The 20,000-nt window shown below is 40.8% G+C and overlaps 1 protein-coding gene across 1 annotated transcript in view; it reads right to left on the minus strand.

Moving 5' to 3' along the window:
* Positions 1-20,000, minus strand: part of prkcg (protein kinase C, gamma) — a gene marked incomplete at its 3' end in the record, with an annotated part of 48,739 nt that overhangs the window by 7,393 nt on the left and 21,346 nt on the right. Inside the window, 3 exon segments of the mRNA XM_080425783.1 lie at positions 14,296-14,434; positions 15,076-15,138; positions 18,670-18,761. Of these exon segments, the coding sequence (XP_080281909.1) occupies positions 14,296-14,434; positions 15,076-15,138; positions 18,670-18,761 (294 nt within the window).

The following is a 20,000-nucleotide window of genomic DNA, read 5'->3' on the forward strand; positions in this document are numbered from 1 at the left end:
TCTGTGGAGCGCTCTCACTGAAGTGTGGACGGTAACAAAGTACATCTACTATACTGTACATACATATCGTTGCTGTCGGGCAGAAACCTCTTATCTCCATAATTATTCTAACTTTTTGTGTTTTTTCGTAATATGAGGTTTCCCCTCCCGACAAAGACCACATCTTTTAAAGCGTCTGTACTTTACTTGAGTATTTGTACTTCAGCTCAGGATTAACACATTAATTGCCGGGAATTAATCAATCAGCCACTGCCAGCGTTTTTACTAATCTTTCGAGACCAATAACGATGTAAACCTCAGATGTCTGGAGGGGAAAGACGAGGGTCTCTTCTTTCATCCCCAATCTGGGAAAAGAAATCAGATATAAATGTATTTTTTCTATAAATCTCATAACGTTAAACGGGACTATATGGATTACTTTTGACTACTTTTTATGAATTAACCACTTAACTCTTACCCTGCCAGAGTTTTTTCAGAACAGTCTGTAGCCTCTGCCAGGGTTTTGACCGATTTTGGTACCTTTTCGCATAGCCACAAAATATTTTTCTCAAGTATGATTGATCCCCAGAAAATTTCTAATCACAGATGAGATTCAGGTGTGGTTTCACAAATGTCAACGAGGTCAATTTGACCTTGTTGTCATGTGTTGTTTGATGTTTGAAAATAGCTCAAAACCAGTAGTTTCAAACCAAAAAACATTGTGAATTGTTTGTCCGTTTCAATTTTAACAATTTTGAAGTGGATGGAGCAGCAAATCTTTGGGAATTGTTATCTCCTTATTCGTTTGGAATATCGAAAAGGTGTCAATACTAAATAATTAGAAAATCTTTTTAGAAATTTTTTTTTTTTGAAAAAAGTTTTTTTTATTTATTTTTTTTCAGGACGTTTTTAAACGTCTTTGGCAGGCAACAGCTAATTTCTCAAAGACGTTTATAAACGTCTTTGGCAGTTATAGAGTTAAAAGCCCTATTTCAGATGATAGTGAGTCACGATGCGCAGGTATTTTCACTATTATTTATATATTCTTTGTACTTTTGAATACTTAGGTACTTTTAAAAGCACATACTCCAGTACTTTAACTCATGTACAAATTTGACGGAGTAGTCAAGTAATATACGCACGCGCGCTAGTGCTGTCAAAAATAATCGATTCAGCGATGCATCGCGATTCGGCCGTGAACGATTCTGAATCGATTCAGCAACGTGACATAATCGATTATAGACGTTTATATTTATTGTTCATTTTCTGGCCTCGGGTTGACAATAAAGTTGTGAAGTTTCAATTACTTCCGGTAGCAACGGGTCATTGACATGCGCAATCCATTGAACTGTGCTGTAGCTACATGCTGCTAAGCGCTAACGCTAGTACAACAACAATAGATATGGCTGAGGGAGACGACCGCGACAGACCGCGAGCGATTAAAAACGCACCAAGTGTTTGGAAAGCGGACATATGGACACATTTTGGCTTCTATGAAGTTGATGGGAAACTGGACAAGACGTACGCTGTGTGTAAAACCTGCCACGCAAAAATTAAGCACGTTGGCAATACAACTAATGTGAAGAACCATGTTGAGCGTTGGCACAGTGAGTTGTTGTCTTCAAAGACTACAACAGTCAACACATCCCAGCCAAAGATTGACGAGGCGCTAGTGTCAACTATGCCGACCAACTCCGAGAGAGCAAAGAGGATCACCCGATCTGTGGCATGTTTCATAGCGAAGGATCTACGGCCATATTCAGTTGTGGAAAATGCAGGGTTTCGCAACATGCTGAAGACAATTGAGCCCCGGTACAAGCTGCCGTCAAGAGCTACATTCACTGATACTGCAGTACCCGCACTCTACAATGAAACCAAAGCAAAGGTAATGGAATCAATGAATAAAGCCAGTCGTGTAGCCATTACGTCTGATGCCTGGACTTCAGTCGCAACAGAGTCCTATGTAACGATAACGGCACATTATATTAGCGAGGATTGGCAGATTCTATCACATGTGCTGCAGACGAGAGCAGTTTATGAGAGCCACACTGGTGTTCATATGGCGAAGCTACTCACTAACGCTATGGAGGAATGGCAGCTAACAGATAAAGGTGTTGTGCTGGTGACAGACAACGCCAGCAATATGACACGTGCTGCTGAATTTGGGAAATTCCCCCATGTTAGATGCTTCGCGCATACATTGAATCTCGCTGCGCAGCGGGCGCTTAAGCTGCCGACGCTCTCCAGGCTTCTGGCCAAAATCCGACGTATCGCAACATACTTCCACCGCAGCACAAAGGCAAGCAGCATGTTGACAGTAAAACAAAAACTTCTTGGACTGACCAACACTAAAGGAGAAACAAAGAAACTGTTAACTGATGTCGCCACACGGTGGAACAGTGCACATGATATGATGGAGAGGTTTTTGGAACAGCAAGCTGCAGTGCATGCCACCCTGCTGGCTCCTGAGATCAATGTAGATGAGTCTGACCTCTTCACTCTAAACAGAAATGATCTGGTTAATGCAGAGGAAGCAGTGAAGGCATTACAACCAATGAAGGATGCCACCGTATTGATGTCAGAGGAGAGCAATCCAACAATTTGCCTCATTGCACCACTATATGCACAACTCCTCCAGACCATGTCAGACACCATTGGAGACCAACCAGTGATCCGTGATGTCAAGAAGGCCATCAAAGCAGATCTCCTTAAGAGGTACAACACTGAACCAGAGAAGAAGCTCCTTCATACATCCTCTGCCCTGGATCCTCGCTTTAAGGGACTGCCTTTCCTGACAGAGGAGGGGAGATTGGATATCTATGCAGGAGTGACTTCAGAGGCTGCATCCTTGGAGGTAATTTTAACCTTGTAAAACGTATAGAATTAAACAAACTTTAAATTGTAATAATGTAATGTTAAGTAGCTACAGTCAGTAAAAAAAAATTATAAGACAGAGAAAAATAGTTATCTGTTGTGATGATGTGAGCTGCTGCATGACTGAGAAAGTGGCGTGCTGCTAAGTGCTAACTGCTGTTTTTTGCTCTTTATTTTGTTCAAACACAGGATGAGAGGACACGTAGGACAGAAGCAGATGAAGCGCCAGGCGGAACAGGAAGTTCAGAAACCCAGAAAGAGTTGCTGTCTGTGCCCGTGGATGACGAGGTGTCAGACACACCAGGCCCCCCTGCTCCCAAAAGAAGGGCCTCATCGCTGCTTGTGACTTTGCTGGGATCTGCTTTCGCTGACAACAATGAACCTGCAGTACAAATCAAGACCACCTATGCCAAGGCTGAGGAGGAAATGGACATGTACTGCAGAGCCCCATCTGTGACTCTCACTGAGGATCCCTTGGACTGGTGGCATCGCCATGAGGGCACATTTCCTCTCCTCTCTAGGTTGGCAAAGAGATACTTGTGCATCCCAGGGACAAGCGTGTCTGCAGAGAGAGTGTTCTCCACTGCAGGAGATGTTGTCACTGCAAAAAGAAGCACTCTCACACCAGAGCATGTCGATCAACTTGTGTTCTTACACAAGAACCTTGATGTTCCTAGATGCTGAACAGTGAGTGCAACCCGCAGGCTGGTGAGTGAAAGGCTATGTTCTTTAGGATAAGGATTAGGTCAAACTATTTCCTCACTCTGAAACTGATTGTTGAATGTGAATGATATTGAACTCAGACTGAACACTGAAGATGTTTGCACAAATGTTGTAGTAGGCTAGGCCTACACATTCATTCTATTTTGGGTTTACAATTTATTTTATTAAGATTTATGTTAACATTTTGATATTTTGTATGCAGCAGTGTGATGTGATTGCCACATAAGGATTGGATTCTCAGGTACACAATTGTCCTTGTCTTAAGGCTGCTAAGCTGCTGTTTTTTTTTGTATAATTTAATTTAACAGTTGCACTAATAGGTAGGCAAGGCCTAATCCTATACTGTTTTGGTTTACTACTTGAAAGAAAGTTTCACAGTATTAAGTGGTTACTGTAACTACTGTGTGTTGCACTGAATATTTGTTGGGTTGTTGTTACTTGTTGTTGTTACAACAATAGTGTGATTATTTTTGCACAGTTCAGGGAGTGTTCTGTCTTACTAGAGCTGCTTTATTTTTACTGTGTGTGTATAAAAAAAAGGCAGCACAAAATGTCACTGCAGTTGAGTTAAGTAGAGTGACTGATTTGATTCATGTTTCCTTTTTGAGCTTTGAAATATGCCTTATCCTCAATAGCCTGTACCATCATTTATATATTTTTGTTTCCAATTTTATTTTATTTTATGTTATGACATTTATGTCAAGGAGACAGGAGAGTGATCAGTGATCAATGATTATTACACAGCAGTTTCAAAATAAAATATGCTGTTCAGTATATCTGACTGCTTGTATTGATTTGACTGATGAAAATGTGGCCATGTTCTTTGCAGTGTACAGTAATATAGTAAAGTGTGATGCATCGCGATGCATCGCTGAATCGAATCGAATCGAATCGAATCAAATTATTACAAGATTAATCGTAATTGAATCGAATCGTTACCTTGTGAATTGTAATCGAATTGAATCGTGAGGGCAGTGCCAATGCACAGCTCTAACGCGCGCGCGCACACGCGCACACACACACACACAACACACACACACACACACACACACACACACACACACACACACACACACACACATCTCCGTCCATCTCACTCTTGCTTCCCCCCTCTCTCTCTCTCTCTCTCTGGCTAACAAGTCCAAGTAATGAAAAGCACACACACTTCAAAGCACTCGTCCAGTACCAGTAGACATCATTTGCATATCATTACCGCCACTGCAGAAAAACCTCAGCCAAAAAGTCCAAAAGAAAAAATAATGAATTTTTGATATCATCTGTCATCTCCAATCCGGGGTTCCTCCAGTTCAGTCAAGTCTTTGCTTTTGTCAAGTTTTGATTGGTTTGTTTATTTCATTCCGTTTGACGTTGTGAGGCTTTATTATCCGAGAACTTTGATGCAGCTTTTCTGTCTCCGCTCAGTCATCTGAGTCTCATAGACGTGTTTTAATCAAGTTTATTAGCTATGCTTTTTAATCACTCCTGCCTCTGTCGCCGAGCTAGACGACAGTATATGTTCTAGGCTTTGGCTCGGTGCTGACTGAGGTCACCAAATCATTCATTACATGTACACGTATCATCCAGTGCATGTGTATCCGGTGTACTTTGATTCGGTGCACATGTATCCAGTGTACTTAAAGATTGTAATAAAAAAAAAAAAAAATCATTACTATGCAGTACTAGAAAATTGGGAAAAAAAGCTGATGATATAAGGGTATAGAACGACTTGTCTTCATGGATTTATTAATGAGGCGTATAGCATCAACAGTCTGTACTGCAGCTATCAGCAGCATAACATTTATGTTTAACCCAATCAATCCGGGAACATATCTGTGTCATTTTAGATTTTAGCTATAACCATTATTTTATACTTTGGCCATTCAAAAATAGCAGATCTACAAGCTCATAGCGCGGCACCGAGTGCCACGCTATGAGCTTGTATATCTGCTATTTGTGTATTTGTGTGCAAATCTATGAATATAAATATAATTTTTAAGCAACATTTTTTTACTCAAATCTTGAAAAGGTTTGAGAACCACTGATATTATAGCAACATATTTTTTTTCCAGAAAACTGTTAGGATTTAGAAGACATTTGTATAATGCGTTCCCGGATTACATGGGTTAAAAGGCAAAGAAATGGATAGATGGTTTCTGCTTGACATTGATGATTCCTAACGATAGTGTGCAGAGGCGCACGCACGCATACACGCACGCGCACGCGCACGCACACGCACACACACACACACACACTATCACACACACACACACACACACACACACACACACACACACACACACACACACACACACACACACACACACACACACACACACACACGTAAGCGCGTGCACTCTTATGCACGCACACCTGCACTAATTTAATCACGTGAAGTTAATTATTCAGAGATGGCTGACAAGGTCAGGGAAGAGAAGCGCTGCAGGCGAACAAACAGGTGGAATCCTCCAGCAGTACAGACTAGAGGACACATGAGAGGGAACCATCAAAGAACATAGAACACAGTACAGCAGTACAGAGGACACATGAGAGGGAACCATCAGAGAACATACAGTAAACACTATAGTAACAACACTGTCCCTTTAAGACCTCGGGCCCATTCTACAAATGCCTTCTAAATCAGTGGTTCTCAAACGTTTTTGTGCCAAGGACCCCCCGCCCCCCCCCCCCCATCTGAAAATGTTTTGAGGCAGGGACCCCCCCGAAGAGAAGATTTGTGTTAAAAAATTCAAAATTATTATTATTACATTAATAAGTATTATTATTATTACGATTTTAATAGCAGATGTACAAGCTTGTATATCTGCTATTTTTGAGAACCACTGTTCTAAATAGAGTTATCTGAAAAAAACGTACGTTGCTATAATATGTATACAGCTAAAATATAAAATGACACAGATGCTTTCCCGGTTTTAATGGGTTACGGGTTCTATTCCCGGTGCTGCTCAATGGCCATGTCACAAACAATGGTAGCTATTCCACTGTGCAGTGATGGAAGTACTCAGAAATGCCCCATTTCAAGTTGATGTACCAACGCAATGTGACGCGTTGTGAGCTTGTAGATCAGCTATTTTCAAATAGCCTAAGTATATATAGGGCTTGAAGCGGTCAATGTTTGTTTTGTAATAATAATCCAAATCGGCAAAGTAACTAGTAACTAAAGTTTTCAAATAATTGTAGTGGAGTAAAAGTATTTGCCTCTGAGATGTAGTGGAGTAGAAGTAAAAGTATTGAAAATTGGAAACACTCCAGTTGAAGTTTATTTTGAAACACTTATTTGTTTTAGCTCTTGCTCATTTGATTTACCTATTTGTCTCATCTGTTTAAGACAGTAGGTAGCTGATATATTGCACTTTTACCTCAGCGCTAGGTATGCTCTTAGTTGCTTGTTTTAGAAGAGAATACACTTAAAGACTTCCTCTGATTAATAGTTTTCTTGCCTACCTATGGTGAATGCACTTATAGTTATTATAAGTCGCTTTGGATAAAAAGCGTCTGCTAAATGACCGTAATGTAATGTAACGTAATGTACAGAAAAAAAACCCAACAACCTCAAACTCAAAGTAGTACTTAAGTGCAATTTCTTGAGTAAATGCACTTAGTAACTTTCCACCACCGACTAAAAGCACTGTCGGGGTTAAGGGTTCCATTCCCTGTGCTGCTCAATGGGCATGTCACAAACAATGCCAGCTCTTTGGTAACTATTCCATGATGTAATCAGACATGTCCACTGGTGGCACGAGCTCAGTGCACATTTCACACGGCCCACTTCTCCCATACCATCCACTGCTGGCTGGCACAGAATATGAGCAGTGAATACATTAGCACTTTAACCCATCGAGGCCTGAGAGGTTCCGATTCTGCAAAATGTCTTCTAAATCCTAACGGTAATCTGAAAAACATAATGTCGTCGGTGTCCAGCAGGGACCAGCTAACTCCATTTTCATTTTTTTTTTTTTTTCATAAATCAACGCTATTGAACCCCCTTTACATCTGTGTAAAACATTTTTTAATAAAAAAGTATTAAAAAGCGCCTCTGACGAAAACTCCTAACTCCTAAACAAACAACTCCCCCTCCTCTCAGGCTCACAGAGAAGCTCTGCTCTGTCTACTGCGCGACAGAAGACAAACAAACTTTTACGAGGCAGGGTTCTCCCCCGTCTAAGGTAAGCTCAATGTTCATAAATAAGTCTGTTAAAAGTAACTTAGCACTGACGCTAATGTTATGAAAACAATTAATTATATTTCTAAAATCTATAGTACTGTTTTCTGAGGAGAGCAATGTAACAACAAATGAGTTCACAGCATTTCTACTCTGTTCTAGCTAGTTCTACTGAAACTCCAACTCTGTGAGCCCCTCTTTGAAAAAGATATTGTAATATTTTAAAGTCCTGCTCATTATTGTAGTCCTATATAAGCAGTGTCATGAAGTATCAGGGCATTAATAAATAAGTCATGCCAAATATTGACCATTATTGTAATAGTAATATAGTTGTTAGCTGACTGAGGAGTCTTAGTTAACAAGCTATATAACAATAACTTATCAGACTGTTATTGCCTATCATTCAATAAGTTGTTCATCAGCAGTTTGTATTTATTTTTTTACAGTATGTCCCTGCTGGAGGAAATGTGTGGCTGTGCAATGGTCCAGGTGGTGTATGGGAAGGCATGGGGAATGGACTGGGCAAGCTCAGAGGATGAGGAGACAGAATGAAGTGAAGAGGGAGAGGAACTTGAAGTGGTCCCAGGTATAATACTGAATAATGTGTTCATAATTGATGAGTTGTATTGACATTGACATCACAATGTATGAGTGTTGAGTGAATAGATGTACACACACACACACACACACACACACACACACACACACACACACACACACACACACACACACACACACACACACACACACACTTTTTTGTTGTGTTTTTAGATTCCCATGATGTGGCTGAGGAAGACACAGCTGGAGGAAGAAAGCGCAAGAAAGAAGGGAAGAAGATTGTTCAGAAAAGGAGAAGAATGATGGGACAGTCCTACATTAGCAAGAGGAAGGGAGAAGAGGTTAACAACGAGCCTCGGGTGATGGGACCGAGATGCCAGTCTGCTGCGTGTGTCAAGTCCTCCAAGCATCACTGCAGTGAACTTGATGAGGCAGACAGGGAGAAGATTTTTCAATGCTTTTGGGAGAACATAAACTGGGAAGAGAAGAGAATGTATGTGCAAGGTTTGATAGATGTCACCCCAGTAAAGAGAAGGGGGTCTTCACAAAGGTCATCTGCTCGTGTTTTCTTTTTAAATGTTAATGGACAGAGAATGAGTGTGTGCAGGAGTTTGTTTCAAACATCTCCAAGAGCTCAAGGAGATCATGCCAAAAGACTTTCACAGCTTTTATGACAATCTAAAGCACTAAGAAACACCCACCACACACACGCAAGACACAACACACAACAGTGTGACAATAAAATGTTGAAGCAAAGATTTGAGTTAAAAATGTTCTCTTTAAAGAATATATATTATTCAAGATTTGCACAAATTTCCATGATTAAAAAAAGAAAATAGCAGATCTACAAGCTTATAGCACAGCACTCGGTGCTATAGCTTTATCTGCTATTTCTGAATAGCCAAAGTATAAAATAATGGTTAAAGTGGTTACACAGATGGGTTCCCGGTTTTAATGGGTTACGATACGATAATACTTGATTGTCAGTTTGCACTGAAATTTGTCTTGCGACCCAACAGCCATGTATGCAACATATAACAGTACACACATTTGACATGACACAAGAAAACAACAAAATACATACATAAAGACATGCAAAGACAAGAGCAATGTCCACCACTCAGCCTACCCCTGGCCTATAACTCCTGATTAAGCCTCAATGTCGTCTGATGGACAAAGGACCTCTTCAGTTTGACCTTATTGTATGTAGGAACACTGCATCTCCTTCCTGAAGGCAGCAACCTATATTCTCCATACAAAGCATGGCTAGTGTTTGAAGTGATATTCCTTGCCAACCTTATCATACTGTTATTATACGTAGATGTATAGGGTGTACCAAAAAATCCTAAAGGGGGCGTCAACATGTGTAACTTGGTAGCGGCGGCCATTTTGGGAGGCTGGCCGCCGGAGGGTTGGGGCCGGAGGGTACATAAACAGCTTGTAAACAATGACCCGACCGTGTTCTTTTTTTTTAACTCACAGTCACAATGGTGAGTTTTCTTTTACCAAAAACATGAAACTGCTATTTTGTCTCTGCTAACTAAAAGTAACTATGTATGCAACTAGGCTAGGGTAGCCTAGGATAGTCCAGAGTGTTAATATTGTCTTTTTTCTCTCTCTAACGCTATGACAGGCAGGCTGCTCTGCTCATAGACCGAACATTACACTACCGTGCGAGGTCTCCAACTTACATAAAAAATAAACAAAGCTATTTCGCTTGAAACTTTCAACAACACAAAACTGCCTGAATAATGAAATAGTTTCGTTCATTTTGATTAAAGTTGGAGACCTCGCACGGTAGTGGAATGTTCGGTCTATGAGCAGAGCAGCCCGCCTATTAGAGCGTTAGAGAGGGAAAAAAAGTCACTTAACACTCTGGACCACCCTAGTTGCATTACCTAGTTACTTTTAGTTAGCAGAGACAAAATAGCAGTTTCATGTTTTTGGTAAAAATGTACCTTTGAGAAAATGACGTGAACAAACACGGCTGTACTTGGGTAGGTTGTTGAACGTTAAATCTTTGTGTGGTACAGCTGAGATCCAAGCCATACTACGTCTCTTGAACAGTGGTGGAAAGTAACTAAGTACATTTACTCAAGTACAGTACTTGAGTAAATGTACTTAGTATTTTTTTTTGGTATTTGTGCTATACTTGAGTATTTCCAATTTCCAATACTTTTACTTCTACTCCACTACATCTCAGAGGCAAATATTGTACTTTTACTCCACTATTTGAAAACTTTAGTTACTAGTTACTTTTCAGATATAAATTATTATATTATGAAACATACATTAACCACTTCAGCCCTATCTTATACCTCGGCTATTTGAAAATAGCCGATCTACAAGTTCACAACGCGTCGCATCAAAATGCGTTGTGAGCTTGTAGATCTGCTATTTTCAAATATGTTAATACTTTTACTTTTGGTACTTTAAGTATATTTTGATGCCAATACTTTTGTACTTTTACTCAAGTAAATTTAGAATCCTGGACTTTTACTTGTAACAGAGTATTTCTACATTGCAGTATTGGTACTTTTACTTAAGTAAAACATTTGAGTACTTTTTCCACCACTGCTCTTGAATACATTGTTAGCCTCACACTGTATTCAATCTTGAAGAGGAGAGCTGCGACATGTGAACAGCTTTCTCATAGACCAGCCACACATGTGCAGTGTGCACTGATCACTATGTATTCGGCAAAGAAGTTAATGTTTACAAACACAAACCACCGTCACTCTCTAGTCTTAAGCGCGTCTCTATGTACCGTCTGACCCCCAAAGGGCTGGAGCGTCGAAAAAGGGGGCGTGGCTAACTTTTGGTGACGCAACGTTGGTACACCTTATAGAGCCTCTGAAGTGGTTGTCCAACAATCTTTGAACAAATGTTCACTTGCTGCAGCAGTTGTGACTTTAAAGCTACAGATAGACATCCATACCAGGTGGTACTACAGTACTGCAGAACACTCATAATAACAGAAGTGAAACACAAAAGAAGAATCTGTCTACTAGCACCACAAGATCTCAGACGGCGAAGGAAATAGACTCTTTGTTTTGTCTTCTTACCCACTGATTCAATCTGGTCTTTCCATGACAAAAATGTGGTCTATTACTACTCCTAGGTATGTATACGAACATACCTGGTTGATCTGTTCACTATGAATAGTAATGGGGGATCTGTGTATCTAGTGGAGCACCAAAAACAATCACTTCTGTCTTTTTTGTGTTAATGATAAGAGCGTTGTTATCACTCCACTCCACCACCTTATTTACTCTGTGTTGGTGCAGTCCAGGATCAGTGGAACTATCCAAAAGAGAAATCAAGACCGTATCATCAGAGTACTTTAGAATGTATTGGTCTGGTTTGTCAGTGCGACATTCAGACAGACATTCCTCAGTACGACAGCTGTCATACTTGTATACTTGTATTTATACAAAGGGTGATTATCGTATCGTATCGTATCGTATCGTATTGTATCGTTTGGATTTAGAAGACATTTGTAGAATCCCCAGAAGCAAAGATTTGAGTTCAAATGTTCTCTTTAAAAAAAGTATAAATTGAGTAAAGTAAATACCTTTTATCTCCTGACCTCTGTAGTGGGAACAGTGCGGTACAATAATGTAATGTTTTCTTTTTACTGTGATTTATGGGCAAAACTTTTGCTGGTGTGTGGATCTCACTCCTTTCCATCACCACTGACCTTTGAAGTTGAAGTGTCAAATGCCTATTTCCTTAGATAATGGGGGTAACCATATTAAAGCTATATATCCTCATTTTCTATTCCTTCCAAAAACTGTGCAGTTTTTGTGAATGCAGAGGTTTTCAATCTCTTTCATGTCAAGGACCCCAAAATGTATGTATTTGGCCGCAGACCCCCATCTGAAAGAAAATTGTGCAAGGGACCCCCATACAAGATGTGTGATGTCCTATTCTAGGATTTTTCGAAGGTTAGTAAAAACTCTAGAAATCGCTGGCAAAGGGCAGCTATAGGAGATGTTCTAACTCTGGCAGTTAAAGAGTTAATAGCCGATCTATACGGTTAAATCGGTTGAACTTGAATTTTGATGCTATATTAATTTAGCTGGGGGACCCTTTTCTAGGACCCTTGGGGGTCCCTGGACCCCACTTTGAGAACCACTGCATTCATGTTTTAATAAGCTATTATTTCTGTGGACACATCACAACAGCTCATTATAAAGTCTGGCGCTGACTATAAGAAACCACCCACTTGTAGTCTCACCAAAGCATTCTCTTCCTACCAGTCTGGCTCCTTTACCAAATGGAAATAGCGTGAAAACACATTTCCTATTAATATAAAATGCTTCATAACAACAACAACAACAACAACGCTGGCGTAACTAAGACTAAGAAAAAAACAGCTTTTTTTACATGTGTGGATTTCATTACACAGATTATAAATTAGTTCCAAGTTCTCTTTACAACACAGTACATTGTGTGGTCGTTGTCGTGCATTCACATTGGACACAAATTGTTTAGCTACGCAATTCAATATTAAAGCTGCACTATGTAGCTTTCCTTCTTTTTTTTTTTGTTGCTTTAACGCCTTTTCTCGCCAATTTAGTCGTTACGCCAATTGATTCCCCCCCCCACACACACATTTGTGTGTTGTCACTGCTGCTGTATCCCACTGACTCACCGGCCAATGAGGAGCCTTCATCCTACTCCTCCCACCCGCCCAACCATTAACTGGGCTTATATTAGACATAATACAAATAGACCAATTATTTGTTTACCAACATTGAGACTGGACGCACAGGTGATTGTTTCATGCAATCAATTCTCAACCTTGTTGTTTCGGGGTGCGCTGGTTTAAGCACGCCCCGACACCCCCTCTTGTGTGTTGGCTAGTGAGGCGCGTCCTCAGTGGTGGAAAGTAACTAAATACATTTACTTAAGTACTGTACTTAAGTACAATTTTGAGGTATTTGTACTTTACTTGAGTATTTCCAATTTCCAATACTTTTACTTCTACTCCACTACATCTCAGAGGCAAATATTGTACTTTTACTCCACTACAATTATTTGAAAACTTTAGTTACTAGTTACTTTGCAGATATAAACTATGATATAATGAAACATACATTAACCACTTTAGCCCTATTTTATACCTAGGCTATTTGAAAATAGCTGATCTACAAGCTCACAACGCGTCGCGATGCGACACGTTGTGAGCTTGTAGATCGGCTATTTTCAAATATTTAGTACTGTTACTTTTGGTACATTTTTAATTTTGGACTTTCACTTGTAACGGAGTATTTTTATATTGCAGTATTGGTACTTTTACTTGAGTAAAGAATTTGAGTACTTTTTCCACCACTGCGCGTCCTAGCGAGACCTGACAGAATGGGTTTCATTTGGAGCCAGAAGGGGTCTATACGAGCTGAACATAGTTATGTCACTCTGCATGGTTACTGTTTCTGCCAGTGTGGCTGCAATGTGGCAAAGTGTGTATTTTATAATATCTTAATGTTGCAGATGAACTTGTGTCCATTTAGCGATGCAGTGTTCCAGTGTCCTGCATTCCATAATCATCATTATTAAAAAAAAATTAAAAGAAATACCTCAGAAACTGTGAGCAATTGTTTAGTAGATTAATACTAACAGGACTATGAGGTCAATGAGGTTTACACTTGATTGTATTACCTTAGTAAACCTTTTCATAAACACTTTATGTTTTCAGTCGCTAGTTTAAAGTCTTTTTTTAAATCATCATGATATACGTTTAGTAAATTATGGTCCCATTAATTTTAAAATGAATGATAAAGTAGGGTATGTTTCTAGGGTTTCTACTGGTTCTACCGAGTAAAGACACGCCCTCGCTGCGGTTGCAGCCAATAGCATTAATTTCCGTTAGCATTTCAGAACGGATATAGAAAGCTAGGCAGGCGGTCTATGGGTAAAAAGCCAAAACGAAAGCAAAAAGTTTGAGAAGCACTGCGGTAGCGGGAAGTGAGCGGTACCTCAGGGGCGATGTAGTCCGGCGTGCCACAGAAGGTGCGCGTGGTGTCTCCTTCAAACATGCCCTCCCTGCACATCCCAAAGTCTGCTATCTTTATGTGGCCCTCAGCATCCAGCAGCACGTTGTCCAGCTTCAGGTCCCTGAGAGGGAGGGAGGGAGGGAGAGATGGACAGATGGACAGATGGAGGATAAGGTCAAAAAACAAACATCATTTCCCCAATCGGCCCCCCACCTGAAACTTTGATTGAGGTTCTTCTGACTATATGGATCATAATGAAAGGAAGGACGTCTCAAAAACACATCGTCACTGGCGGGTAGAGAGACCTTGTACGTCCCAAACCGTTCTTTTTTTCAGACCGTGTTGTGAGCTTGTAGATCTGCTATTTTCACTATTTTTGTGTGACACTCTTGTATGACGGGTAAGTAGGCCTTAATTTACTAAAAAACATTGAAAGTTGAAATATGGAGATACGAGGTTTCTGCCTGACAGCAACAATATGATTCTCAGATACATGTTTACAACATAGAAGTATGAACATTGCAGGCACGCACACGCACACACACCGCGCACACACACACACACACACACACACACACACACACACACACACACACACACACACACACACACACACACACACACACACACACACACACACACACACACACACACACACACACACACACACACACACACACACACAGAGAACAGATGGAGTTATAAATCATAGGGATAGACAGCAGCATCTTTTAGAGACTCGGATGGATCTGCAACACTAACCTGTAGATGATGCTCTTATTGTGAAGGAAGAACAGGCCCACCGCTATCTCTGCAGCATAGAACCTAACAGAGAGAGAGAGAGAGAGAGAGAGAGAGAGAGAGAGAGAGAGAGAGAGAGAGAGAGAGAGAGAGAGAGAGAGAGACACAGAGAGACAGAGAGACAGAGAGAGATTATTCATTCATTATAACATTGATGCAGAGACATTTTAGTAATGTAATGTATGTATGTCCACATAAGAGATACGAGGAGACACATATTTACAAGGTATTGTAATAAAAGTACAGACAGCTAATCTTGGACAAATATCCAAACACCCCTCAGGAGTACAAGCATATAGCCATATAGTGGTATTTAACACTTGCGTGTCTACGCGGTCACTCAGCCTGACCGATTTTGAGATTCTGAAGTGGATTATGTTTGCTCATGAAGCTCTCAGAAGGTTTTCCTTAAATATTCAATCAATAATAAAATAATACGCCCGCACACTGCCAAAGTGCACGGTAGAGGAGCACATTTATTTAGAGAGAAGCAGGCCTAAATATTAAATCCAAATGATCTGGGGGGTTTTTTCATCTGAAAAGTTTTCTAAATACGAAATTAGGCACCTTTATAACCTCCTGGATGTTCTTTTTTGCCTGAATTGACCGCTCTCACCAACTTTCCCCTAGACAGACCACCTGGAGATCGATACGTCATTGTTCTAGTTAATGGGATCCTTTGCATTTCACTGTCAGCTCGAAACCTGGCAAAGCGAACTCTCCCCTCTAAATAAAAATGACAACTGTGTTTATAATAACTCCAACCCGAACCCATAAACCTAACCTCTAAATGTTGTATTTCGTCTGAGCAATGTGCCTGTGCGCTGCTGAAAACAGCCCCGCATGCTTAAGTGTGTGGCTCAAAATGAAGTACAGCGCGTAAAGGCATGCTTTCAACATTTGGAGGTATTGTCATAATTCTGAGTTTGTGTCAGTCAAAAGATAAAAAACATTGCTGTCCATTGTAAACTTTATGCGGGCAATAACTCACATTCAACCGCGATGTAGCCTATGCAACTGACATCTAATGCATCTCTGTTTCTCTCTCTCACACACGACGCATGCAGTAAAATCCTCAGTGGAGAGTAATGGAGAGTCTGTCTACGGCTTAAGACAGCAGGCATACATTTAACTTTGAAAAGTTAATCTGTGTAACTTAAGTTATATATTTGATTTTGTTTTCTGCCTCTAAGCCAGATGAAGCGTAGTATACCTGTGAGATGTGAGTGGGATTGAAATGTTGTGTAGCCTAAGCAAAGCCACTCGATATCGAAAAAACAATGGTACCCCCGCTGTGTGGGGGGGGGGGGGGGGGGAGGTGTTAGGACGTGTGGAGCCCAGAGGGGAGACAGTGGCCAATGGAATTGCAGGTAAAAAAGGTCAATTTGACCGAAAGTCTATCTGTGTGGTAGGTCGACTTTATGCCGAGTGTTAAAAACGTAGTTATAAAGGCTTCCTTTAAGCTAGACACACGCACGCACGCACGCGCGCGCACACACACACACACACACACACACACACACACACACACACACACACCTGATGATAGAGTGGGGTCTCTAGGAGCGGCGTGGCTACCGTGTGATGCTTTGATTGACAAGCTACACAACCAATAGCATTCATTTACGGTTGCTTAGGATATGACGCGATATAGAAAGATGGCGGATTTGAAATTGCTAAAAAAATAGGCTTCATTTACGGTCTGTAGAGTCTATGGGCGTACCGCCATCCATTCTTTTTTTTACAGTCTATGATTGAACACAGTACTGCAGGGCTGCATGGGCGATATTGACCAAATCAATTGTTCTATTAGGTGGACCATGGGTGCTTTGTGATATGAACCCACAGCAACATTTTGAAAAACGATATATATATATATTTTTTACTATTTTTTTTATCCCGCGATTTTTGTAACCCATTTTTTACACCCGGTGCCAATTTCCTAAGTGATCCTGGGCGCTACACCAGTCCCCCACAGCCTAGGGAGGCCAGGGCCGAGCTCATGCTTCCTTCAATGCATGAGAGCCAACTGACCTTCTTGTCACCTGACAGGGGTGAGTTTCCCTGGTAGGACGTAGCGCGTGGAAGGAACACGTTATTCCAACCAGTTCCTTTCCCCTCCATCAGGCGCCCCGGCTGTCATGGGGGAGGCGTTATAGTGACCAGGATTACAGCATGTTTTTGTGAGGGTATTAACTACCTTAGGGAACACGGGGAGAACATGCAAACTCCACACAGAAAGGCCCTTTCGCCAACCCCACCTAGGGTATGGGCACTGATGACGTGGAGGAGAGAACACACCCCCAGCGCCCACAGCGTCCCCGGCGGGAATCGAACCCGGGACCTTCTAGCTGTGAGGCGACAGCGCTACCGACTGCGCCACCGTGCCCCAAAAAAATAACAAAGATAGCCGCTCTACGAGAAAAAATAGGGGGTACGTTTTATGATATTAAATCAATATATCATCCAGCTCTGCAATACTGTTAATCTAATAATCTGCCAGTAATATACATATTAGATACAGTAGATGGAAAGACAGACAGACAGACAGACAGACAGACAGACAGACAGACAGACAGACAGACAGACAGACAGATAGATAGATAGATAGATAGATAGATAGATAGATAGATAGATAGATAGATAGATAGATAGATAGATAGATCTCTGCAGAGTGCCTTTTATCGTTAAGAGGAAGAAAATATCTAAAAAAGATGTAACGGGAGGGGGGAGGGGGGGGGGCACACTTAATGAAGGAGTGACGGGGACAAGCACCCAGAGGGAGAGAGAGAGCACCGCTGGAGAGGGGAATGAAGGACAGCAGCAACTACACGGATGAAAGAGATGAAAGGAGAGAGAGAGGGAGGGAGGGAGAGAGAGAGGAAATGAGAAATGAACACGATGGTGGATAAGAATTAGTTTTAGACGATTGATCAAAGGCGATGGTTCGCACAGAGGGAGGGAGGGAGGGAGAGAGAGATAGACACACAGGGGGAACAGGCGACAATATGGGGGGAGGCCAGTGGTGTTTAACCCATTAAGACCTGAGGCCGATTAATTTATTTTTTTTCCTAAATCCTAACGCTTAAAAAAATATATGTATTCAAAGATTTGCACACATTTTCACAATTTAAAAAAAATTTCAGATCTACAAGCTCATAGCGCGGCACTCGGTGCCGCGCTATGAGCTTGTATATCTGCTATTTTTTTAAAAGCCAAAGTAATCGTAAAATGACACACAGATGCGTTCCCGGTCTTAATGGGTTAAGTATTTGACTTAAGTACTGTATTTGCGTAAACTTTTGAGATACTTTGGCTTTTCGTGAGTATTTCCATCCTCTGAGATGTAGTGGAGTAGAAGCATGAAGAAGTAGGGATGGAAATGCTCCGGTAAAGTAAAAGCATCACAACATTGTACTAAAGTATAGAACTAGAGTAAATGTACTTAGTTACTTTCCACACCACTAGTGCCTTCAGGAGGGAACTACTGAAGACAAAGAGAGAGAGATGTCAAAAGGTGTGTGTGTGTGTGTGTGTGTGTGTGTGTGTGCTTACGCTGCGTGTGGCTCTTTGAACTTGCCCACCATCTGGATGTGGAACATCAGGTCACCTCCATTCACATACTCCATCACATAGTACAGACGATCCTACACACACACACACACACACACACACACACACACACACACACACACACACACACACACACACACACACACACACACACACACACACACACACACACACGTTAGTATCAGTCTACTTGTGAGGACAATTATTGATTTTAAGACATTTTATAAATACAATTTTTGCGGCACATTTTGAACTAAGAGAGAGAGAGAGAGAGAGAGAGAGAGAGAGAGAGAGAGAGAGAGAGAGAGAGAGAGAGAGAGAGAGAGAGAGATCCTGGACATATAGTCCATGAGCCAGACAAGATTTCATTATCGAAAGAGTGGGCAAAACCATACCTATATAAAATTGTTCATAGGGTCAATACGAGTAAATAAATATATGATAACCTTTCCACAGGAGTAGCTTTTTCATGGTTATCACACATTTTGTTATTTTCCCCATACGTACATGACAGGTGACAAAAATGACAAAATTTAAAAAAGAGTTATCATAATGAAACTTCCTGAGTTGATTACTTACATGAAGACAATGATTTATCGTATTACAAGTTTTCTGAAATTGGATATTTAAATATGCAAATTAGGCATTATGAAAATATGCCCGAATTTGTATAACTTTCCAGAATCAACATTGGAACATTGGACAAAGCCAGAGTGAACATTCTTATTTCATTTTGTTAAGATGTTGGAGTCAAAGGTTTTTAACGAGGGAATATTCAATATCTGGCTCAATTTTGGGGCTCTGGCTCATGGACTAAATGCCTAATTTGCATATTTAAATATGCAATTTCAGAAAACTTGTAATACGATAAATCATTGTCTTCATGCAAGTAATCAACTCAGGAAGTTTCATTATGATAACTCTTTTTAAAATGTTGTCATTTTTTCACCTGTCATGTACGTATGGGGAAAATAACAAAATGTGTGATAACTATGAAAAAGCTGCTCCTGTGGAAAGGTTATCATATATTTATTTACTCGTATTGACCCTATGAACAATTTAATATAGGTATGGTTTTGCCCACTCTTTCGATAATCATTGCTCAATTTTGGGGCTCTGGCTCATGGACTAATAGCAGAGATATCTGCGGCTGCTGTCCATGGTTCTATAGTAACTGTAGCTGCTGTCCATGGTTCTGAAGTAACTGTAGCTGCTGTCCATGGTTCTGAAGTAACTGTAGCTGCTGTCCATGGTTCTGAAGTAACTGTAGCTGCTGTCCATGGTTCTGAAGTAACTGTAGCTGCTGTCCATGG

This window comes from Gymnoscopelus braueri (genome assembly GCF_963280865.1).
Source record: "Gymnoscopelus braueri genome assembly, chromosome: 4".
Taxonomy (NCBI): Eukaryota; Metazoa; Chordata; class Actinopteri; order Myctophiformes; family Myctophidae; genus Gymnoscopelus; species Gymnoscopelus braueri.